Raw genomic sequence first — 26,260 nt, 5'->3', positions numbered from 1 at the left:
CGTTATACCCCACCATACCCAGTATGAATTGAGTCGGATACATTAATGGGTAGAATGGATATACCCCATATTGCCTCAAGTATAAAAATCTAATGAATTTATTTTGAATGCGCTCCAGCATGAGATGATATTTCATTTCATGTGGAGCCCAGATGACTGCATTAAATTCTAAATTACTCCTCACCAAAGCGTTGTACAAGGCTACTATCGCGTTAATATTTATAAATCCTTGGACTTGGCGAAGCACAAAACCTAGGTTCCTAAAAGCTTTTTTACAAATATTTGTGATGTGATCACGAAACGTAAGCTCTGCTGTAAGGTGTACTCCTAGGTCCCTTACCTCCGTAACTCTCTTCATCGGTACATTCTCCACGGCGTACCCATGATGGAGCGGCGGGCGAGCTCGGCTGAACGTAATGATCAGGCACTTGGCCGTGTTGAACTGAAGCTTATTTTCTAAACTCCACTCTACCACTCGATCTATGTCCTGCTGTAATCTTATGCAGTCGGTTGCGTCTCGAATCGGAAGGAACAGTTTAAGGTCATCGGCAAACAGTAGACAGCTCGCATTCCTGACAACACTGGGTAAGTCATTTATCATTAAAATGAACTCCAGGGGACCGAGATTACTTCCCTGACTCACTCCAGACCGGGTAAAATATGGTTCAGACTGGTGACTTCCGTACTCCACATATTGCCGCCTGTTCCGCATATAGCTGGCAAAAAACTGTAGTAAGTGCGGAGTGCAGCCGACACTCGCCAACTTGCTCAGCAGAACATCATTATCTACCAAGTCAAACGCTTTCCGGAAGTCAAAATAGGCAGCGTCAACCTGACCTCCGCCGTCGACTTCCGGTAACACCTGACACATGTAGTTGAGCAGGTTGCTGGTGGTGCTGTGGCCTGGCCGGAATCCGTGTTGCACGTCCGATAGCTGTGACTGAACTTGAACTAACAAGCTCTTCTGCACAGCTGATTCGAAGACTTTAGCAGGAGTCGAAAGTACCGCCACGGGCCTGTAGCCATCTACACTTGAGCTGGCAGCCCCCTTTGGCACCGGGATCACCCTAGATAGTTTCCATTTTTCAGGATACTCCATCCTCTGCAAACAAACATTGTAAATGTGAAGGAGCGGATCTGAAAGCGCGTATCTACAATCCTTGAAGAGAAAAGCTGGTATCCCGTCGGGCCCAGCGGAGCGCTTGGGCGGCAGGCGCGCGAGTACGGCGCACACGTCGCGCCGCTGCAGGCGCTGCAGCTGCACCCGCGCCGCCGCGTTGCCGCCGCCCGATGCTGCTACCGCCGCCTCCACGTCTAGATTAGGATTCTCCGTTTTATATACCGAGTGAAAGTATCTAGCAAACTCATCAGCACATTGTTCCTCCGCCAATACGATACCATCCTTAACTATTTTTGTCCGATTTCGTGACCCTCTTTTAGATTTCACATAGTTCCAAAAAGCTTTAGGATCCTCGGTGAGGTGTTTTTCTACCCTATGTCGGTATTCATTGTATGCAGACTCGATCATTTCCTTAACCTTTGCCCTACACCGAGCGAACGCCTCGTAATCACATGTCGACTTACTAGTCTTATAACGCTTATGAAGCTTCGCCTTCAATTTAATGTCGCGGATAATGTCCGGCGTGTACCACTCGGGATAACTGTATCTCGAGTTTACAAGCGGCCGCTTTTTTCTTGGTACACAGTCATCTAAAATATTATTAATGGTCTCGTAAAAGCAATCTAACAATAAATCTACGCTTCCCAACTCATACAGTGTAGTCCAATCGATGGATGCAATAGACGAGTATAATAATGGATAATTGGCTTTTCTGAAGTTCCACTGGTCGGTCGAATGACACCCAGGTCGCTGGGTTAGCTGTAACCAATGAAATTGGTATCGATGAAGAAACATTAGGTTATGACCTATGGGGCTGAAACGTGGACACTTACAGTGGGACTGGTTCACAAACTGAAGATCACTCAGCGAGCTATGGAAAGAGCTATGCTTGGAGTCTCTCTGAAAGATCGCATCCGGAACGAAGTAATCCGACAGAGAACTAAACTCACCGACATAGCTCACCGAGTTAGTAAGCTTCAGTGGCAGTGGGCTGGTCATATCTGTCGAAGAACCGATGACCGATGGGGTAAACGTGTTCTGGAGTGGAGGCCGCGACTAGGCAAACGTTGTGTGGGACGCCCTCCGGCTAGATGGGGTGACGACTTGCGAAAGATGGCTGGTTATGATTGGATGCGGAAAGCTAAAGATCGCATCCAGTGGCGTGCTTTGGGAGAGGCCTACGTCCAGCAGTGGACTGCTATAGGCTGATGATGATGATGATGATGAAGAAACATTTACTAAAGTATCAGTCCCCTCGTTTTATAATAACATACTGTAGAATACAAACATCAATTTATCAAATAACACACCTTGTAGGTACGATATCATTTATGTAAGCTGATTGACATCCGATTCGATCTATGCCCTAACTATTCACTTTCCCCCGGATCTGGGTTATCCGTTCATCTAGTCTAGCTAGCAGCTAGTGCCCAACTTGAGCACCAAAGTCAATGTCAACAACACATCTTAGTCAAGAACTAGTTAGAAACTACATATTACGCCCTCCTAACTAGGTTTCGATCTGGGGGTTGATTCTGGCGTTTCCAGAGATGTAAAAAAGTTTAGTGGGGCTACCACCACTGAACATAGGCAATTAACATAAAATCTTAAACGGCGTCGCTGGCTTGTCAAATCTGACGTAACTTGTATAGATCTGACAGATGTTTGATAGGCGAGCAACGCAGCTTATGGACTGTTAAATTGAAAATTAATTAATTTTAATTTATTTATATAACAGACAACTAGCGGTCTAGGTATATTATACTCGTCGAAATATAATAGGCCTGTTTGGACAGCTCCAAAATGTATGGGATGACAGCTGGTCTCAAACCTAAATCATAAAAAATCTAAACAATAAGTAACTTTTGGTGCTTTAAAAGTTCTTTTTTTCTATCGGCCGTTAAATAATAAATTAAGCCAGATTATGTGTCTTTTTATGTATTTCATCAAGTAAATAATGAGTAAATAGCAAATTTGTGTAGCTGTCCATACGGGCCTATTATATTTCGACGAGTATAGTAACAATGTCCTTAGCCTATGTTAGTATCTATATTCTAAACAAAAACACACAGTAAACAATTAAAACATACAAGAGCTACCTTACATTTGTGAGATGTACCTGCCTGTAGTCCACTAAAATCCCAGCCAGATGACACATGATGGGCGAGTCGTACCTCCCACCTATTGTCCTCCACGTAATGTTTCGGTGGTGGTACGGATCAGCTTCGCCAGAATAAGGGCCCTAAAGCTCTTAGGATATTAGGTTAAAACTTTATCTTGTAGTTTCGGACAAACCTCCACATAGATTGATCATCATCAGTCAAATCCAGAACCCATTTATTTATTTATACACTTTATTGTAAGTATACACAATGGTTTTCTTCTTGGTCTTGAAGACCAAGGTTTTCAACCAGTGTGAGCTGCCTACCCTCACTTATAGTGCGGAAACATGGACGCTCACAAAGACATGCATGCATAAAATTAAAGTAGCACAACGAGCCATGGAGCGCACCATGCTAGGCATCTCGCTAGTGGACCGTATCCCGAACGTAGAAATTCGACGCAGGACAAAGGTTGAAGACGTTGAGAGACGGATCACGAAGCTGAAGTGGAGATGGGCAGGGCATCTGGCAAGGCGGGAACACGGCACATGGACCAAGGCAGTGTCGGAGTGGTGGCCAAGGGAGGGACGGCGATCAGTCGGTAGACCGCCGACCCGTTGGTCCGATGACATTAGGAGAGTGACTGGACCAAACTGGATGAGAGTAGGGTAAACATTGGTGAAATTGGCCACCCCCAATAACTGGCCACACAGCTTTTTATTCGCCTAAAATAAGAAACACGATGACAGCACGCCATCTGTTACAGCTTGACACTAACCATTAGTAAGTTGTCGTTCATTTTAGTTCACACTCATTCCGCTTGAAGGATTGGTCTTCAAAATACCCGCAATTTTCTGACAGTCGGCGACAGTGCATCTGATAAAATGGTTGTGCGCTAAGAAAACGTTAAGCGAAGACATTATTTCGAGAGGCGATATTTTTTGTCCCCAGCTTCTGTGAGTGACTTTAAATAGTGACAACGATAGATTTTGAGCTAAGCAATCATAATTTGTACTGATTTAATCCTTAATTTGATTTTTTATTGCATTTTTCGACTTGGCCAGTTACTGGTTCCAGTTTTATAGTATTTTTAGTAACTGGCCAGTTACCCCAATTTGCTACTTGCAAGTGAATTAACTTAAAATACAGCTTATTACCTTGGTTTTAAATAGCATTTTCTGTGGTATAAATTTTGTAAAAATCGTTCAATATTTAGTAGTAACTGGCATAGGTATTCTAGTGGCCAGTTACTACATGGCCAGTTACTGAGAACTATTTTATGTTTCAGGATATATGCTAAAATCTCTTCAAGATAATGGTGGCCCAGCCCACAAACAGTCTTCACTATTTGGACTGTATCCTCGTCAATATCCGTAGTGGTTAGCAGCGATTCGAATCGGCTCTGTTGTTCTCTTTGGAAGCTGGTGTTGCCATGCCAACTTCAATTTGGTGCAGCGTGGGACGAAGGGCCTGCTTCATCAGTCGTCTTCTCTCCAGAAGTTGATATTCAGAGTGCCTCCAAAAAGTCGGTGATCACTCCCAGTTTAAAATCTATTGATCACTGAGGCATCTCTGAATATGTGCCGCTTGTCAGTCATAATTAAGTCGATTTCATTTTTCGTCCTACACCATCGGGGCTTGACCATGTTCACTTCCTCCGGGGATGTTTGTCATAGAAAGAATTCATCAAGTATAGCCCATTCTGGTCTGTCTCATTCGAGGAAGTCAACAAGAATTTGTCCTCTCCGATTTCTGCTACTAAAACCATGGGGTCCTACCCTCAATTCTTTGCATTCTTGTACTCCCACTTTGGCGTTGAAGTCCCCCATCACAATGGTGTATTGGGTCTTTGCAGTACACTTGATAGCCCTAGAGATATCTTCGTAACTATACTGCTTCGACTTCTGTGTCAGAGTGTGTCGAGGTTGGTGCATATACCTGTACGACCTTCAAGGAATCCCTCTCGGTTAGTTTAAGTACAAGGTACGCTACCAGATTCGACACACTACTGATCTCCACTACGTTGCTGACAAGGGTCTTGTTGACAAGAAATCCTACGCCATCTTGGGACAGTTGGTTACCCTCCCGATGGTAGAGCATGTGGTCAGACTTCAGGGTTATCGTGTCCCTCTCTAAGGATTTCCGATAGCCCTATTCTATTCTATTCTGTGTGGGGGTGTCAGTGCCTGCACCTGGCTCCCTCGAATGGAACCTTTGTGCATATCCCCAAGGTCTAAACTGCCTTTCTAAGCTTGGACCATTTCCCACCATGCTGGCATTTCACTGCAGGTTGGTGGGATCACATATCTAGATGTGCAAAATCTAGACATGCAGGTTTCCTCACGATGTTTTCCTTCACCGTAAGAGTGATGGTATACATTGTACTTAAGTCAAAAGAACTAATTGGTACATGTTAGCACCGGGATTCGAACCCGCATCTCTGGCGTGAGAAGCGGGCGCTTACCCGACTGAGCTACCATCGCTCTCCGATAGCTTTAAGATGTCCTTATTTTTTTGCCCAGCTCTACCTCGTGCTACACCATATTCTCGTCCTCTCTCAGTGTCCGTGCGTTGTATGTAGCAAGTTGTATTTTATACTATCTTAAAATTAGTTCAAGAAGAAGCTAAGATTTAAGGATTTGACTTAATATAAACTTGAAATAATTCAATTTGATTGTTAATAAAGATTTGCGATGATTTAAAGATAAGAAACTTATTTTTGTCATAATAATATGTGAATTGTGACGTTGTTACACTAATTACATTGAAAGGGTATTGAATTGTAGAAGTTTTTTTGTTTTTATATTAAATTTTGTTAGAAAATCCTTCCTTCATTGGAAGGAAACCCGTGCCCCGGCAGGTGGGGACGTAATGATGACGATGAACTGTTTATTTCTTAAGAAATATAAGGTATTTCTCATTATTAAGTGTTAACACATACACTACGTCATAACACATTAATTATAATAGGTTTTTTATAATGTTTGCAGTAGTTATAAGGTTAAAACTTGTCATTTTAGTTAATTATATTAGGTGGCCAGTTACTGCAAAATAAGGGTGCCAGTTACTAAAATTTGTGGCCAGTTACTACACAAAAGTGATAGTTTTCATTTAAATAAAGATATTTAAATAAATTTATAGTTCTTATTGATTATTAAATTGATCATAAAAACAATCAACAGGATCTAGTGAATCATTAGATATATAAATTACCTAAATCAGATCATGCATTTAGACGGAGCACACACGTAAAGTGGCCAAGGTGCTTAAGTGGCCAGTTACTACCCCTTTTCCCCTAGCACAGGACCGTGGGACTTGGCATAACATGGAGGAGGCCTATACCCTGCAGTGGGTTGACATAGGCTGATTATGATGATTATGATACACAATATACGAAAACAATAAAAATTTACAAATTGTGTTGGCCGGGTGATTTTTTAGTTTGCATGGCACGAATGAGTCGCCACCTAGCGGTACACGCGCTGTACTAGGTCATTTTGCGTTAGGTTTCACTGCTCGATCGTTAAGGCTCGGTCAGTCGGCTAAGTGTAGGTTATGAAAAACCTACACTTAGCCCTCAGAATAAGTACGGTTCCACTGTACGACTAGCCGAGTATAAAACGTACTAGCACCAAGAAAAAAACATAATAACTTCCGTTTGAAAGCGTATAATATGTAGAATTAAGAAGTAGAAGTTAATGTAAAAAAACGCTGAAAACTGGAGTTTCTGGTGGAAACGATATTAGCTTCTTCATTCTAGGTATTGGAATCTGGTACTAGGTATTGGGAGATAAGTTCTAAAAATATGAATTAGCAGTAAGAGGGCGTGAAACGTGGCAGTTCTTATTTTTATTTTGGCTATCAAACGTAATTTGTTTCTTTTATTCAATATGGCGACACTTCACCTTAAGTAATCAATTTACTATTCACCCAGCACATCCATCCCTCCTAACGTTGACCTACCAAATGGAAACCCATTCATAAGCGAGTAGATTAAGGCCCTAACCATAAAAACCATTCACAAACACAAACTATGTCCTCCATTTTGCTAAATTCCTTTCAAAACACCATTTCTATGCGAGCCAGCCCTGTAGAGGCCATTGGACCTCTTTTGGCACCACCCGGAAACGGAAATAAAAAGTTATTGTACATTTTAGCGTCGCGTTTGGCGGGAACGCTGTGGATTGGCGGCGAATGAAACAATTGTCTATGGAAGCGGACATGAGGCTGGCCGGTTGGAGAATCGAGACGATTTATTTTACGTCAAGTTCTAATTTTAAAATACATAATGTTTACAGTCTAACGACCATATTCGACTCACATGTAATAATACAACTCGCAAACTATCAGATCCCTTAGCGTGAATTTTCATCGTGAACGTGAAGTAGAATTCATCGAATAATTTTGTATGAAAATATGAACAGCGCCCCTGGAGGTCAGTAGCAGAACTAAAATTTTCCTACAAAATCCAGTAATTTTACTTCACGTTCACGATTAAAATTCATACTAAGGGGTCTGATGAGTACAAAAAAGCGGGTGACTCGCTTGCCACTCTTGTGAGTCACCTCTGACTACCCCTTCGGGGTTAACAGTCGTGAGCGTTATGTATCTATGTAAACCGTATTATTACATTGTTTTAGATTCACAATGCAAATTTTCGTTGATTCTCACGACTCAAACGGATAAGAAAAACCTACACATAGGCCCTCTGAATATTATATCGTATTGTCAACTATCAAAAACCTGTTTGAGGGTAGAATATGACCGTACTATGGTTGCTAATTTAGATTACCTTCGTACAAATAGTTGTCATAGTTTGATATAATTATTATAGAGGTAAAGTCGTAGTAGCCATCTTAATTTAATCGTTATGTAGGTGAGGTATATTGGATTCCAAAATTTACTGTCTAATGAAAATCACCCTGTGTATACGTGGGGATCCTTAATATTATGTACCTCAATTACAATCCCTCGACCCAATTTACGTTGAAGTCGAAAGTTTCAGTAGTTGGGTTCGCCCAGGCCCATTTCTACTAATTATATTGTTCTCGCATTATTTCGTACATAAAACGTAGGCAATTTTCTACCGTGGGGATAATCCGAGTATAAAAACTTAATTAGGCTTATCCTATTTTATCTCGGGGCTGCGCAGAGGTAAATAAAACTATTTTGTTAGCAATGTAGGTGTATATTTGGGAATTATGTCCTTTTTAACTTCGTATAATGACGTCCTCTATGTGAAGGTTTTACCAATGTTTACTGATATAAATTAAAGAAACTAAAAATCATAATTACCTATGACAAAACTGGAGAACACGGGTTCTTCAAATCAATAATTCAAATACTGGCATGTACCAATACCAATGTATTCTCTAAATTTATACCACGTGCTCTTACGGTGCAGGAAAACATCGTGAGGAAACCTTCACTAAGTATACACTAACTGCAATAGCTTCTTACTCATTCCGGGGATTACAGTGTGTTCAAAATATGTGAATAATCCATTTATTTACTTTTTACGCTAAGTACCTACTACTAAACTTAAAATAAACTATTTACCTTATTTCTACCAGAACCTAGTATCTATGCATCAAATTGCGAATGCATTTTACTGGCCCCACGTCCATTGGACTATACAATGCAATGTAGCAATCTGATTGGCTAATTCAGGTCACCGAATCGCCACCGCACGCAAACAGTGAATGCCCATTGGTGGAATAAATTTTCATTACGGACTATTTCGGCTAGGGACGTTTTGTTTCAGAATTAGATAGGTATTTATTTAGGTTTCATCATTATTTAATATTCCATTTTCTTTGAGGGTATTAGGTACTTTGGTATTACCTAATCTCATCACAAATAATAAGTACAATGTTAAACATAATTTTACGGAAGGGGCCGTCCATTAATCACGTGAGGTCGTTTTTCTCATTTTTTGACCCCCCCCTCCCCCCTGGTGATATTTGGTGAGGTTTGGGATCAACCCCCCCTCCCCCCCTGGATCACGTGTATTTTTTTGCAAGTCTATGTAAAGGCTATTTTTATTATTTGACTACAAAAAATATAACTAAAATTGCGTTTTGAATTGAAAAACATTTCTGTATTTGCAATAAATCCTATCTACCGTTCAAATTTTTGCGCCGTTCAAAATTTCGGTTCAGAAATTAGGTATTTCTTTAGTTTTGCGCTTTTTGACAAAAAATTAATACACGTGATGTCTAACGAGACCCCCCCCTCCCCCCTCGTGATGTTTCGTGAGGTTTTCCGTACCCCCTCCCCCCCCCCCTTTGAGCCTCACGTGATTAATGGACGGCCCCGAACCACATTCTTAAAGGTCCTTTTTAGTCCCATTTCACTCCATAGTAATAATTATAGATATACAATAATACATACCTAGCTAATTAAAAGATCCATAGAATAATATTATTACCTATTATGAGAAGCCCGCGGAATGTCTTGTATAACTAATAATATGGGGTGACATAAGGTTGAATTAATAGACCTGTTTTGCATTACAACAAAACAGATATTATGTGTATGAAGAAACACACAGCGTTGAGTGAAGAAGCAATTATTTGATTTCTTAGTATAAATAGGAAAAAATGGGTTTTTACATACCAATCTGCTGTATTTTCCTCTCTTTCACTTTAGCCAGTGGACAGTGCAGTCTAGAATCTGGATTCTACTCTGTGACGCGCTGTCAAATTTCTGACATAGTAGTCTTCAAAACTCACCTGCAAGCCGTTGCTGCAACGCTGTGTGTTTCTTCATACACATAATATCTGTTTTGTTGTAATGCAAAACAGGTCTATTATGTGTTCTTTCGAAACACACAGCGTTGAGTGAAGACTTGTTTGTTATCTGCTGGTGAAAGAGATTAGAAAATCTAAACGCTATGTGATCTCCTTTTTAGGTAAAATATACCTAAAATATAATAAAGATTCCTGTTAGACAACATCATAGTTGTAAAGGAAACATACTTAAAATGTACCTTCATCATAAAGGTACTTGCACCTAAAAGAAAGAAAATTAATTAAAAACAAAATTTATAAGTACATAGGTACTCTAGTTAATGATCAATAGGTGTGTATCCACTACATACCTAGTGTGATACACAACATGTCACATACTTACCTACACTTATGATCTGTAAGTATGTTGCTAATGGGATCATAAATCATACCATTATTAATTTAAGTAAGTATAACATAAATAAGCCAATTTCTTATCAAATTAAAGTTAGAACTAGTAAAGGACCAATCCAGGTGTGAGGAATACCTAATAGCATAGAAACAGACAATAGAAAATATAAAATTTTACATCATTGTCTTTATATAAGTACCTATCAATTTGTATTACATAGGCCCTCTAGGTAATACATAACCATAGGTAATTTGTACATATTAGGTAGTCAAACATATTATTAGGTAGTATTCCTTTTTAGTTGAAGTAAAATTGATCTTTATAAAGCACAGAAATATGGATTGTATTAGACTTATGTCACTGCACCACCCTTGCTAGGTAGTTGAATAGCCTACTGCAATAGGATTACATGACAGCTGTCTATGTGTACACTATCATCATTTTCCTTTTGAGATATACATGGGTGATGACTAGTCTCTAGGTACACGAAAAAATTTATAGATGTAACTACCAATTTCAATCAAACATGACTAATTTTACCAAGATTTTACAGGACCAACAGTCTTTAAAAAGTCAAGCCTGCATGTAGGTAGCAACCTACTTAAGTAAAGGGCCAGTTAGAATAGAAACAGCTTTTGTACAGCTATTAGGCTTACACCCTTCTCTCAGGTTGAAATATAAAGTTTCAGAACCGCACATGATCTCTATCTATACTTGATAAACAATTTACTACTGTAATATAATCCACCATAAATGCAAGTAAACACTTTATAGGGACTATTCAATAGCCTAACCAATATGGATAATTGGATAGGTATTTTCACAGCCATCAGTCATAGGCTCCACATGATGTAGGTATATGGTATACATATAAAAATCAATATAATATAGGCACCTTACCAGATAGATCCTTAGAAAGGCTCATAAAGGCCAAATATTAACACAACTTGGTGAACAAAAGTCCAGGACAATAATAGGCACTTAGACTTGTAGCTATCTCATGTTTGTACTCTCCAGAGACTACAAACTTGTGCAATGTGGGTATTAGAAAGATACCTGGGCAAAATCATTTGACAACCACCTGCCATGTGGGTACACTAGGTCAGGAGTACTCAAATTCGGGCTCAAACAATATCAGCCAACATAGTGGTAAAATATGTGCTGTGGCATACACCTTGTATAGGTGATATTAATGCCAATGTCTACTGAATAAACATTCATTCTGAAGTCAACTTTACTGTTGTAATCACTGAGCTCTTCCTTATGGCAAGCCTGTGTTAGCTATTAAGACCAAATTAAATTCAGAAAAAATATGTATTGTATGCAATATTAAGTATAGGCACAATACAAGAGCTCACCTGTAAGATAGAAGATATGAGATCTCAGGTTATGTCTTTCAAGAAAAGATCCCTGAAAAAGTAAGCAAGTTACAACACAATATATTAGATTGAAAATGTGTAACTCTAGCTGCCAAGGTGCAGACGCTTCAACATCAACCATCACGTCCCTACTGCTGGGGAACGGGTCTCCTTCCAATGAAGGTAGGGCTTGGGCCTAGAAAGCTGCTTTATCAGCTTTCATTATGTTTGGCCACTGCATATCAATAATCATATGTCCCAATAGCACATGGCCTCCGCGGCAACAATCTTGTCATTATGGGTTTAGCCAGAAACCGTTAAGTGGTGTTATTTGTAAAAATTAATAGGGATGTGATGGTGGTCCCATGCTATCCCCACTGGAAAGGGAGGATCTCCCAACCTGTTTGGACTGTGCTTTGTTCTGGCGGGCAGCTGCTTTGGTAAACAGGAGAAAAAATTGGCAATTCACCTTTTTATGAGTGGATTATGCCTATTATCAGTTTTAAACTGTAAGACTTATGGATGCAATCATTGATTGAGTATTAAGTATTGAAACTCCCATAAATTCTTGCTTAAAAACCCCAAATAGCTACAAAGTCAAGGGTATGACATGAACAACTTTGAAAAAGTTATAATCATGAAAAAATATTACAGATAGAAAGTAAACAGTTAATTATCTTTATGTAATAATAAAATAAGTACAGTTAAGTTCACCAGAGCCCATGGCTTTTCGACTGGTTAAAAGCTATACAAATGGTTGTTAAACATCATAATATTTGCATATATAATTGCAAAAACTTGGTGGCAATGCATTTTAGTTTACCAGAGCCCATGGCTTTTCGACTGGTTAAATGCTATATAAAGCGGTTGTGAACCATCATAAACTTCGCATATATAGGTATCCCATGAACAATGTGTGTGAATAATTGCAGATACCATATAAGATTTTACCTCTCCGCGAGGAAGGTTCCAGCAATTATGCAAATATAATATAATACATTTTACTTCACCAGTGCCATAAACAGCATTTCGACTGGTCAATGTATTACAATGAACTTATAAGTTCAAACCTTCATAAACTTTGCATAAAATCCCCAATAATTAGGTACTTGAAGATGGGTCCGACACCACCAATGTGTGTGTCATCAATAATATTGCAGTTAGTAACTGCTACATTTAACTTTCCGAAAGTTTAATGAAATTATGCAAAGTTAAAATACATTATGAGATGATCCATGAGTTCATCATAGCCAGTGCCTATCAGCATTTAGACTGGCAATGTATTTTGTTGCTCCGTCCATTACACCCGCATGTAAAAGGACATAATATGTATACCTAGGTAATAGGTAAATAGGAATAAAAAGGCCACGAGCCAGTTTAAATCCTGTGGGTGAGCAAAAAACAACATATTTATATGTATACATACATGTTGTAAGAAGTTATTATGGTTAATAACTAAGTCAATATGGTAAATAGGGGCCCCGAGCCAGTTTTAAATGCTATGTGAGCATAAAACAACATGTATACATATAAGTTGTAAGAAGGTATTATGGTAAAAAACCTATAAGACAACAAAAGTTGTAAATATAGGGATAAATATTAGCCAAGAGATTTTATAAATTATAATCTCATCAACCCATCCGCTAGGTCAAACTATGCTACTGGCTTAAGCCATTGGTTGCAAGTCAATATTGTCAACCACAGCACTGCATGTCATATTTAATTTATTTTAAGATGACAGTCTCAATAGTGAAACTGCTAATATAAGTGTAAAGTTCTCTGTATAATATACACACGACTGCAAATCCCCGAAGGGGTAGTCAGAGGTGACCCACATAAGGGCATAAATAGTGACTTATTTTCATTGTGTCACCCTTCATAAACACTTGGTAAATAAATAATGTAATCAACAAATTACAAATATTTTGCGACAACACATCTATGCATGCAGCAATCAAAAGGTTGGTATATTATATAGATAGGTAGGTACATGTTAACTAATTAATACCAGATATGAAACTATTTTCAAACTTTTGAAACCAAGTATCAATACCATGTTTACAATTGAAACATTTAAATTCAAAGTAAGCAGTGTAAAGGTTATAAACCCAACAACCAAAGGTCTAACAAGCATCTGTAGCCCATCTGGGAGGCTTCCTAATGCTAGATAACATGGCATTAAATGAATAGGAACAAACTTAAATGTTCTCATATAAGTAAGCATTCTCTTATGAGAATTTTTAGCTTTACCAAATGGAGTTAAACTATGTAAATACAGTATGTAACAACGTAAATACTATTTGAATAAAGAAACACCATTGAACAGAGCTGGTTTCTGGTTTAAAGGTATAAGCACAAAGATAAAATATCATTTGTAAATTGCAATGTTTTTGTACCGAAAGATTCATGCGTGAAATAGTTTTCTGACTTACTCAGTTCAGACTTCGAAGGTAGGTATGAATCCAATTTGCTGGAGAGCATATTTCACACTATCACAGAGATTTATCATAATATCTTCATGTAATCTTGTGATCTTCTCGGTTTTCTGAAAAAAATATTAATACCGGCCCGCGGGCGGGGCGTCGGTAGCGGCGCGAAACTATTTTTTGTACATTGACGAAAAGTACGATGTCTCATACAGAAATTTTAATACATTAAGTGAATTAACACTTTTATTGATTGTTTTATTCCACAAACACGAATATTATCATGGATTATTAGTAAAAAATCCATTTTCAAAAATATATAAACGCGTTTGATTCAAGAAATCAAAAAGCTATGTCAGAAATTTGACAGCGCGTCACAGAGTAGAATCCAGATTCTAGACTGCACTGTCCACTGGCTAAAGTGAAAGAGAGGAAAATACAGCAGATTGGTATGTAAAAACCCATTTTTTCCTATTTATACTAAGAAATCAAATAATTGCTTCTTCACTCAACGCTGTGTGTTTCGAAAGAACACATAATACTTACTATGGTTTCAACAAAGGGTAAAAAATTATGAGGGGAATTCACAAAACTGCGTTTAGTTCTGAAAAATAATTACAGATGGCGCTGCTGAACCATTTCTACATCGCGGTATGGTTGTGTTTACGGACGTACTACATATCGACGGTGGAAAGGCAAAATGTATTATCCGCCACTTTTGGCGAATATGAGTTATATATACCGTTGGAATCGCCTGATTTTTCTCTTTCGAATGGTGCGGGTCTCGTTTCGATCTGAGCACTTTTTGGCGCTTAAGACAACGGTGATTTTGGAAATCTTAATACTTTTTTCTTGTATTAAGAGCCACTTTTTTAGTCATTTGTATGTTCAAACATACTTGATCAAAACTAAAGTTATATAAAACATTGTACCCTCACTAAAACAGTAAAACATTGTGACTTAATTCATTTTGAACTAATGTGAATTTGTATCATTAGTTACTTAAGCGACCTACCTGATTGCGTAATTGATATAAAACAAAATGCCTTCTGGTCAAAAATAACATAAAATCACTTAATACATTTTACAATTTTGTAATTTGAAGCCATACTGGCACTTAAACCATTTTACCAGTCAGCCTTACTCGCGGCGTTTGGCGGTTAATACAACTTTACCTAAATCTGTTTAGTGGTACAATTGGCACTTAAACAGCTTTTTGCGATTTGTAGATAATTGATATAAGTGATATAAAACAATTCAAAAGAATCGCAATGAAGCGGTCTATGGTGTTTAAGCTGTTATATCCAGAAGGATATTGTGTGAAAACGCCAATAATATAAATAGGACCGGTTGGAAAGGTGTCGCTTCAGCACCCCGCCGGGACGTTCATTGGGAGAGGACGTGCGTCTATGCGACAGTTGGCGCCGCGTGCGCAGCGTAATTACGTAGGTACAAACTCAGATTCGTTCGCCAGTATAAAACTGTAAATATTTTTTGATTATATCACCGATAACTACATTAAATTATGATATCTATTATATTACTCTTTACACAGGTTCTAAATAATAGTGTTGCTATAATTAATATTTATTGAGTTATAAATATGCACTTGGATCCTTTCGCCTAAATTGCTGTCTCTATGCAAGTAGGGAATTTTAACGTTTCTCTAAAATGATCCAACCAAATATTTATTTTTTATAAAATATTTTTTCTATGACAATATGGGTCTTAATGTAAAATATTTGTATTGTATTAACATGACATTACTTTTTATACAAAATAATAATTATATATCATAAATAAACTTATTCATAAATAATTTATATCGAAATCTAGTCAGAAACAGGATTTCTTATCTATATAGAAATCTAACCGAAAATGTGTTCCCAAGCGCAAATCTCTGGATCAACTTAACCGATTTTGATAATTGTTAGGTAATTATACGAAATAGAAGACCAGTGACCACGAGTACCACGACCTGTTTGTATCCCATAATTTTCAGAATAAAGTATTTCAACGAAAAGCAAACCTTATAGGAAAAAGTTGGACATGAATTAAATTAACTTTTCTCTAACTTCACTTCATCATCCTCCATCGCTGAAGAGTGCAATATCTGGTATATTCCATCTATCCTGCTTTTTATGCCACCGTAGGAAATCCATCGTTCCCTGGTACTTTGCCACTCTTCAGCGATCGTATGGTCCGTATCAATATCAATTCGTCTTATTCGGGGGTTGGATATTTAAATTTCTGTCAAGATGCAGGATAGTCATAAATCTCATCACGAACCATTACGTCCCCACTCCTGGGGCACGGGTCTCCTTCCAATGAAGGAATGGTTTAGGCCTAGTCTACCACGTTGGCCTAGCGCGGGTTATTGGGCCCCAACACAAGCAATCTTGTGCTGAGAGAGTTTTCGGGTAAGTGGGCTACCCAACTGTCAGACGTTTTCCAGCCACCCGAAGGCCTCTGACTAGCCTGTAAGACCTGCCGATTTTATTAATCATAATGATTACGATTATGCATCAAGATACAAGATGCTCCTGGTATATTTGCATCTGCATCCAACTCCCCAGGTGGTGGTTAGGATCATTAAAAACTTCGGCAATGTGGCCATACCATCTTGAAAGTCAATCTTTCATAGTAACAAGGAGATATCCTGGGTTTTGTTGCAATGTTCTTCAAGATGCTTTGTATAGATCCTTCATGTTTCCTATGGCAGCCGATGAGACCATCGCTGGATATAGGGTTACCCCTAGCAGCGTTTGTCCTTTTATAAATTTCGTTTGATATTAAGTTCACAAAGAAAATACTCGTACGCAAGTGCTTCTTTAGAATGGTCGTCTAGTTCGACGTTAAGTCTTCCTTGATGGTTAATCATATCCCATGTTTCTTTAGACATCCATTCATTCTTTAAGTGTTCCTTGTGCCTTATTATTTCTTCGCAAATTTTTAACAACACGTCTTTGATGCCAGTTGTTGCCGATCTGGATACTAAGTTTTCTTCTAACTTGTGGGTCCTGCAGCTTATTTACACGACACCTTTGGCAGATCTTGTGGCCTGCTCCTAAACTCCCGCTATCTTCAAGCACATTTTTCCATCGACTAAGTGGTGATCACTATTGACATCAGCAACCCTCTTATTCCTAACATCCAGAAGTGTCTCCATTTTCGACTAATCGTCGGTCGATTTGGTTCTCGGTCCGGCTGTCGGGTGAGACCCAACTCACATTGTGATAGTCCTTTGGGGTTACCACCACTAAAACTTAGCCATTAACAATCCTAAAGCATCGTCGCTTGCTTATCAAATCTAGCGTATCTTGTATGAATCTGACAGATAGTTTAAAGCGAGCGACGCTGCTTATGGATTGATAATTGCTTATGTGTCTTGCCCACACTAACATACGGTGCCGATACATGGACGCTGACCAAGGAAACTGTGCACCGAATCAGAGTTGCACAGAGAGCTATGGAGCGATCCATGTTAAGAATTTCGCTTACAGACCGTATTCCCAGCGTGGTAAATCACCAAAAGACAAAAGTCTTCGACGTCGGTATGCAGGTCACGGAACTGAAATGGGAGTCGGCAGGAAACTTGGCTCGAAGGCAGGACGGAAGGTGGATAAAGGCGGTGACAGAATGGTGGCATAGAGACGGACGAAGAAATGTCGGTTGGATTATGATTATTAATTAATGAATAAGTAAACCTGCTGATCACTTGGATCTCAATCTCAAAGTGATTTCGCGGTGAACAATATGTTAATAAAGTTTATAATAAAATAATGCTTCGAGAAAAGGTACGGCCATGCCGCTTCTTTGCTCGACTTGGTGAGATATTATGAATTTTTTGTTTTCAATCTAGCTGGCCCGCAGGTACCGCTTCTTACCCTACCCTACCCTACCCTACCTTACCCTACCCTACCCTACCCTACCCTACCCTACCCTACCCTACCCTTCTTACCTTTTATACCTTCCCTGGACTTCCACAAATGTTTCTAGACCAAAATCAGTTCAACCGTTCTCGAGTTCTGAGGTCCAATTATAAGTTCATTTATTCTTTAAGTCATTCATCTTAGATATAAATTGCCTTAGTCTGGCGGTTAATTCATTCTTATGGAATGTTTAAAGTAACATAAATTATTATAAAACATTATCCTGGTGTGATGGTTAAATCTCCTTGGTGTTTAAATTGTTTTTACTTGTATTTAATTAAAATGTTAATGTCGTTTAAGCCAATTTTACCTGACTGAGATTTCAGATGCCTATGTCTTATGTCCCTTATTTCAGTAAATAGAATATGTACATTCATTTTATATACAGAATAACATAGAAAACTATTTCAATTTAACGTATTTTAATTTTCAAAGCCATAGCTAGAATAATTACAGAGATATAATTTTTTTTCGAAAATTTCAAACTTTAAATCGCTCTGGTGAACATTTTATGTCATGGCGCTTAAACCATTTTGCCTTTCCACCGTCGATATTCTGCTTCCACAACTTTTTAACTTTATCATCCAGCCATATCCACTGCAAAATGGACATAGGCCTCTCCTATAAAATATTTTTGAAGGTGACTTTATCCGTAGGATAAATAGCCTTGACAAACAAATTTCGAACTTCTTATTCTTAATAATAATCCTAACTTATAAATATAAGCCTGTACATATTATGACTCTTTCAATTTCAAACTGGTCGAAAAGTTTTAAAATAAGGTTTATTAAGTTCTTTCCAGTATATTATTATATCCAACTTTGACTTATCTAAGGGCAAATTTTTCAATGGTCAGATAAATGTTATCTGAGGAAAAAAATTGTTGTTGTCACTGTCCAATACTAACATGCAGTCGCGACAGCATCTGAATTATTCGTCAGATAACTTTTATCTGACTTGAAAAATCGGCCCTAAGGGCGGAGATTTTGCAATAGCCAGATAAAAGTTATCTGGGCAATAATTGTAATAAAAAAGAACAGCTCTAATAATAATACTTATCTACTGTAATGTAAGTGACTAAGGGCTGATCAATGGTCAGATAAATGTTATCTGAGGAATAAAAATGTTGTCACTGATACAAACAAGAAGGTGGTAAGTGGTAAGTACCTATTATGGGCCGAAAGGGCGGGGGGGTCTAGTTATTCTGAATAACTTTTGTACAATGAAATCAATAAATGAATGAAACCTTAATGTCTGTGAAAAAAAAACTATGAAATTCCCGTATTGAACTTTTTACGGAAATGTAAATGTTTGAATATGGTTATTTTGTAAGAAAGAAGTTCTCCTTTATTTTGTTCCTTAACTTTTTATGAGCAGTGTAATTTTACCAATATCTTTAATATACCTACATGGTTGGTCGGATGGATAGATCACTACAAGACGTAGGTATTTTTTTACAATGCTCCTAAAATTTGTCTCACTGGATCTATTAGTAAAATAAAATATTTTTAAAAATTCTATCTCCCTGTCTGTATTGCGTATAACTACTTATTTATTTCTTTAAATAATGTATTGGATATATACACAAATTACACAGTTTAAAGAAGAAGTTACAAAAAAAACAATACAAGTATGTATATACAGGGTGTTGCAAAATTGGTATATTAAGCCGAAAAGGGTCCACACAACTTATCCCGGAGATAACGTTTTCGATGTTGGAATCGGGCGCACGACATTTTTATCGTCCCATACAAAATTTAATCCATATTTTAGTCTGTATCGTTTTTGGCAACCCTACGTTCTAATATCATTACGTCAAAAGCTGACGTGTTTATTGTAAACAAAAACATAACCTCAAAAGCATATGATAAATCGGAGGCCGCAAATTAGAAATATTACTGATTAGAAACACAAGAGTATGTTTGGAATTTGTACGTTATACCTCCCTAGTTTTGAAACATTGCAACAAGAACATTCTTGGGATACAATCAAAGAAAAACATACCTAGTTAATTCCAAAGTTCAATCCATTTTCCCAACAATCCTTTTCCACAACAAACACAACACTACATCTTCACAGACATCTGATGAACCACCGCAGCCTCAAATAATCACATTAATCACATTCCACTTTCACAATACTAACTGTTTTGAAGTAATACTTAACACGAAAAACAACAAAACACTTGAACCACGAGAAAAAGGTTAAATCGGTCAGACTTGTGTAAGTTCCAAGTGTTTCTGTTTAATTATGCTAAAGTTTAAATCCGCACTGAATCTCGATTATAATTATTCCTATGATCTTCCAAATTAGTTACTAGTAATATTATTTAGTAAACATAAAAAAGCAGAAAGCAATTTTTCCACCCGTTGCCATATTGTTGCCTTGTTGCCAATAGAGAAAATAAACTACGATGTTGCCATTGCCAGTAAGTCGAAGACCCGTTCCCGTTTCCGGCATTTTTATTTCGTCGGATTTCATAACCCAATTAAATAAACAGAAAAAATAGTTTTACTAAGTCTTTTTTTTCACTGTCTATTATTTACGTAAAATTAGAGACAAGTAAAAATAAATACCGGCGTGAACTCGCATTTTACGCTTTCGCAGCGCGAGTGTAGCGCGGGCTTAAAGAATAAAATATTTAAAAATGAACGGATCGGTTTCCATAGGTACGTGATTTTATAAGGTCGTTGACACTCGTTGATATGTAGGTCACTGTGTCACGATAGGGTTGTTGGTACCCAGTTTTCGAGTAAAACTTTGGACGTTAATTACTCAAAAACGGTAACGTATTTTGAGATTCTGACTTCTTTCCCGGGCTTAGATATAACATGCTGCACATGCTGGTTTCGGCTTGATATACCCTTTTTGCAACACCCTGTATATATACAAATGCGGACTTATCTTACTTGCCTAAACGCAATTTCTTCCAGTCAACCTTTACTACTGTTAGGTACTTACCTACTACTATTATTTTAATAATAGTACATAAGGTAGTCCTCTAGGGTTAAGTTGAGTAAAGTTATTATACACAGTTCCCGCCACAAATCCCTAGGTATTCATTAAGCGCTTTTAGTAAAACTGAATAAATTAGTGCTTACAATTACTTACTTACTACTCAACTCACACTAATCTCTTTTATACTTAGGTAGGTACGGTCAGCTGCATTTATAAGTAACTATACACTTTTGTACCTAGTCAAACTGCCTACATTATCAAACCGTCAATGTCTGAATGAATGGATAGGCAGAGTATGATGTTGACAAGGTACAAAAGTGTATAGCTACTTATGCAACTGACTGTACCTACTGTTATTTTAAATGCCGCGACTAATTTATTCTCCATACGAAGTGTGAGTTTTAACACCGTTCGAGTAGCGGCGAGTAAACGTGAATTTGTATGGAAAGGAAGAAAGAAATAAAGAAAAAATTATTTGACACACTGAACAATAAACTCTGATGTTGAATAGTGATGCTATCTCATTTGTCCAATTATGATTAACTTGTTTTAGCTTAGAAGTTATGAGGGATCATTATACAGGCTGTTTCAAAAAAGGTATACTAAGCTGAAACCTATATCGTCGCAGTCGTAGAACAACGACGGATCTGCAAAACAGCAACTTTACAGGAGAGCCAGTTAAAGTTTTTAAACAACGTTTTGTTCGATAAAATGAAAACGGCTGAAGCAATTCATTTGAAATTTGGTCAGATTATTATACGAATGGACTTTTGCAATATAGCCTGTATAATTAATCTGTAATAAGTCTAAGTTTCCTGAAAAATCAGATAGGTCATTGTTCTATGCATCCTACTATGTCGCATTATATGATACGTCGTTTTTTTACGGACTTTTATTGCGTATCTAATGGCGTATTACACTTTTCGTCGTTGTTTTAGGGAATTCATGGAAATTTGAAAGACGGATCTTTAAAGAACCTATTTAGAAAGGTGCTGATTGCGCTATATTATTTTTTGTTTAGGTCCTAATTTTTTTAAAAAATTACAATTATTTTATAAAATATTTTTTGAAGACCCCATTGTGTCCCAGCATCAGTCAATAATCATCCAATGCTAAAACATAGGCCTCTCCCAAGGAGCGCCACAACACTCGGTCCTCGGCCTTCCTCATCCAGCCACTACTGGCTACCAGCCTACGGTTGTCCCTGTTTGTGACTCGAGAATTCGTCGACCCCAACGGTTATCGGTTCTTCGGCAGATATAGCCAGCCCACTGCCACTTCAGCTTGCATATTTTGACAGCTAAGTCGGTAACCTAAGTCCTCTGACGGATATCGTCATTTCTGATACGATCCATCAGAGAAACCCCAAGCATAGCACGCTGAGCGACTTTACATCGGTGGACCAGTACTACCGTCAGTGCCCACCTATCTGCCCCATACGTCATCACTAGCAAGATGCACTGGTTGAAGAAGACTTTTGTCTTCAGGCTCTGGTGATAAAAGTCTTCTTCTGTGATCAGGGATGGCCGAGGAGAATATGTGACGGAGTTTCCCAACTCAATTGTGACCCATTGCTGGGCAAAGGTCTCTTCCTGGGTCTTCCAGCTATCCCTGTCCATGGCCTCCTCATTCCAGTTCCTACTTAACAGTCTAGGTTATCCCGTCATCTTCTTCTGGGTCTGCCCCTGTGCCGGCGGCCATTATCGACTACCCATTTGGTGGCATTTTTACCCTACCTATCCGGCTGCATACGACAGACGTGCGCCGCCCAGTCTCACTTCAGTTTGGCGGTCTTAGCACCCACGACGAAGGACGCTATCTCGCCCAAATAAATTACTCATTGACATATTGTATTTCCTGCCTATCTACCTCAACCCTACGTTTCGTGCTGTTGGTCATGTCTGTTGTCGTCGAACGGTTCATCTTTAGTCCAACTTCAAGGCTTGCCGTGGATAGCTCTCGCAACATTTGTTGTAGCTCGGGCGTTGAGTGGGAGAATAGGGCAATATCGTCCGCAAAACCGAGTTTGACTATTTTTTACTTCCGACAATGATGTCCTTGTCCTCCGAGGACTGTGTCAACTTCTTGAAGACCTCTTTGAGGAAAATTGTAAAGCGTGTACAGCGTGGGTCGCCTTGCATGACACCCTTTTCAATCGGAAACGTTGGACCAGTACCAGGTTTTTCCAATTTCACGTTGGCTGAGCTGTTTATGTAGATAGTACCAACGAGTTTGACTATGTAGTTTGGATGAATTTTGTGGTTTTAAGGGTGGAAAGTATTGCTTGGTGGTAGTTACTGTCGAAACCTTTGGTATAATCAATAAATGCAAGGTTAACTGGTGTGTTAAGCTCAATGAACTTTTCAATAATCTGAATGAGCGTGTGTAGATGGTTCGCGGTAGAATAACTAGGTCGGAAACTGGCTTGTTCTGGTGGTTGATGTTAGTTCAGCAGAGAACGGATGCGATTGTGAATTATTTATACATGTGTGATGTCAAGCTAACGGGTCTATAGTTTCCGAGGTCGGATTTCTCACCCTTTTTATGGAGAAGTAAGTATAATGCGAGAATTACAGAATTTACGGGGAATTTTTCCTGAAATTAATACATGCATAAAGTGGGCTCACCTATTTTTAAGAGGGAAAGCCCCAGTATCAATCGAATGCTGGTGATTGTGAAACAGCTGAGGAAAATGATCATCGCCAAGAAGTTCGAGATGATCCATAAATAGCTACGGACAAGATGATACCAATTTTCTTAATTATTTACTGCCCGCAATCAGTAAATTCACTGCTGCCCGATCACGTTGACTCCCCGGCGATGCCATTCACCCCTAGAAACAGAGAGTTTACTGATTGTAAGCAGTCAATGAAGGAAATTGCTGTCATCTTAACAGGTAGGGATCCTCTAAAACTGCTTCGCGATGGTCATTATTCTCAGCTGTTTGACAATCACCAGCATTCGGTTGATGCTAGGCCTTTCCCTTTGCAGTTGATGTAACGGTAGCTGTTAATACAGAAATTTCATGTTTGATGTGGATTCTGCGACTGACTTGGTTTGTATGTTTGGTAACTCATGCGAATGGCTGGAAAAACATAATTCCAAACCTACCCGCATGGTACCGTGCTCCCATCGTCACTGCCTCTGGCGGTAGAGGTGATGAAAAAAAAAAAACTTACATAATTTTACATTGTTTTTTAGCACATAGTTTTAAAAACATAATAAATTAGCAAAAACATACTTAAAAATCATAAATTTATTTATTTTCCATTGAAAATACGTAATATTATGAAAGAACAACGACGTATCCTAAAATAATCCCGAAGAATAACGACGGTTATCTACACACGTCTACCACTTATCCATAGAACAATGACGGTTTATACAAAACACCAATAGTTAGGTCATAGAACATAGTCGCATTTGAAATACTGTCACTAAATTTAACAAACAAACAAAATTGCTTTTTTAAAACACCATACCTAATTAAAACTAACTTCTCAATGATTTTAGCGAAAACTAGGGCTTTTATTTTTTTAAACAAAGTCCCAAGAATAACGACGGATTTAAGAGTCCTTCTTTGTTCTATGAGAGAAGTATAAAAATAATATTTACTTGGAAAACAGAACTTTTTAAATAATAATTATAGGAAACAAACATTTTAAGTACTCATTACGTGTTCCATGTGCTCCTACATAGAACACTGACAGAACAAACAAACCGTCGCGCGGGAGCGGGTCGCGGGGGGTGAGGTTCACCGCAGAACATCGACGGGACGTCACAAGCGCCCATGTTCTACGCGAAAAAATCAAAACCGCCAGTGTTCGACTCTGTATTTCACTTATTATAAACAATTTTTAATTTTTTTTTTGCTGTATTGGTAAATTATGAAATTTTAAAGACGAATCTGCAATAATCCGAAAATCGAAAAAAATCAGATCCGTCACTGTTCTACGACTGCGACGATATGTATATTATACATTATTATAGGTACATACATACATACATACCTGTCAAAACCATAACCCTCCTTTTTGCTTCGTCCAGTTCGCCGTAATCGGGTATAACATTCCACCGACGGATAAACCAAACCACACCGCGATGTAGAACACCGACGCCAGCGCCATCTAGTTACCCCACATACAACTAAACCTTCTCCCTTCTTCCAGACGGCAGTGGTGGGATCCCGAGTCACTCTACCCTGTAGGGTCGAACACAAGTCTGGACAGCTGCAGTGGACGAAGGATGACTTCGGGCTGGGGCTCCAACGGGACCTGAGCGGCTACGAGCGGTATCGCATGATCGGGAGCGATGAGGAGGGTGAGTTATGAGATTAGATTAGAAATGTATGGAGTACATGGAGTGTTGGTGCGAAATAAATGTTTTGATAAAAATAACCACTTCTACAGTCCATCTATGAAAACATGAAAATATACGTGAAAAGCGAGTGCAGCCATTGCTCCTTAGCACAACATACGAACTAGATGGAGTGTCAGTGCAAACGAAACGTCTTGATAAATAACACCCCACTTGTACCACTGAGCTTTTGTTTTGAATTAGTTCGGTTAAAAGATGTGTGACTTTATTCATTGATACAATGGATGTCATTAGGTTGAACTTAACACGTTTGACAGTGAGCAAAATGCAGACAGTTTTTAGTTTTTGTATGTGATACTACTGATGCTGTATCTAGTTCGTACGTCGTTAATCTAACGTTGAGTAAGATAAGATACCTACTGATGTCGATTCTGAAGGCACAATTTTGCAACGGAAAATAAGATTTACGTAAACTCATGCAGAGTTGATTTTCAAACAAAAAATGTAGGGTTTCGTTAGCACAAATTTTTTAATTTTGTGTCTTCAGAATCGACATCAGATACCAATAAACCTATAAGCTATAAGTAGTAATAAGTACCATTTAGAAGGACAAAAGGCGTCCCACGCTAACCTTCTAAATCTTAGATTAATTCTAATTATAACATAAAGCCTAATTTTAATATTATCATGCGTTTATTACCGTTTATAACCCGCTACTTAATCCGAATTTCTTTCACACAAAGCTAGGGTTGCCCCAGAGAAATTAACTTTTTAAAATTGTCCCTCTCTGCTAGCCAGGGGTGTACAAAGTTAACCTAACATGTCAAATGCAGAAAGGCACAAACAGGCGAGCCTTTGAATATGTAATACCCCTGTGCCTTCTTTGTTTTTACGGAACCCTCTA

The 26,260-nt window shown here is 38.4% G+C and overlaps 1 protein-coding gene and 1 long non-coding RNA gene across 2 annotated transcripts in view; one reads left to right on the top strand and one right to left on the bottom strand.

The window, feature by feature from the left end:
* LOC105385572 (irregular chiasm C-roughest protein) overlaps nucleotides 1–26,260 on the top strand; it is a 285,368-nt gene that overhangs the window by 54,466 nt on the left and 204,642 nt on the right. Inside the window, exon 3 of the mRNA XM_048632241.1 lies at nucleotides 25,209–25,359. Coding sequence (XP_048488198.1) covers nucleotides 25,209–25,359 — 151 coding nt within the window. The remainder of the gene's footprint in view (nucleotides 1–25,208; nucleotides 25,360–26,260) is intronic.
* Nucleotides 16,736–18,148, bottom strand: LOC125491108. Its single transcript, XR_007268118.1, has 2 exons — nucleotides 18,092–18,148; nucleotides 16,736–18,056 (listed from the first exon to the last, which is right to left on the bottom strand). It is a non-coding gene; the product is annotated as an uncharacterized LOC125491108 (long non-coding RNA).

This window comes from Plutella xylostella, chromosome 31, assembly GCF_932276165.1.
Source record: "Plutella xylostella chromosome 31, ilPluXylo3.1, whole genome shotgun sequence".
Lineage (NCBI taxonomy): Eukaryota > Metazoa > Arthropoda > Insecta > Lepidoptera > Plutellidae > Plutella > Plutella xylostella.
This window is presented reverse-complemented; position numbering and strand designations above follow the sequence as displayed.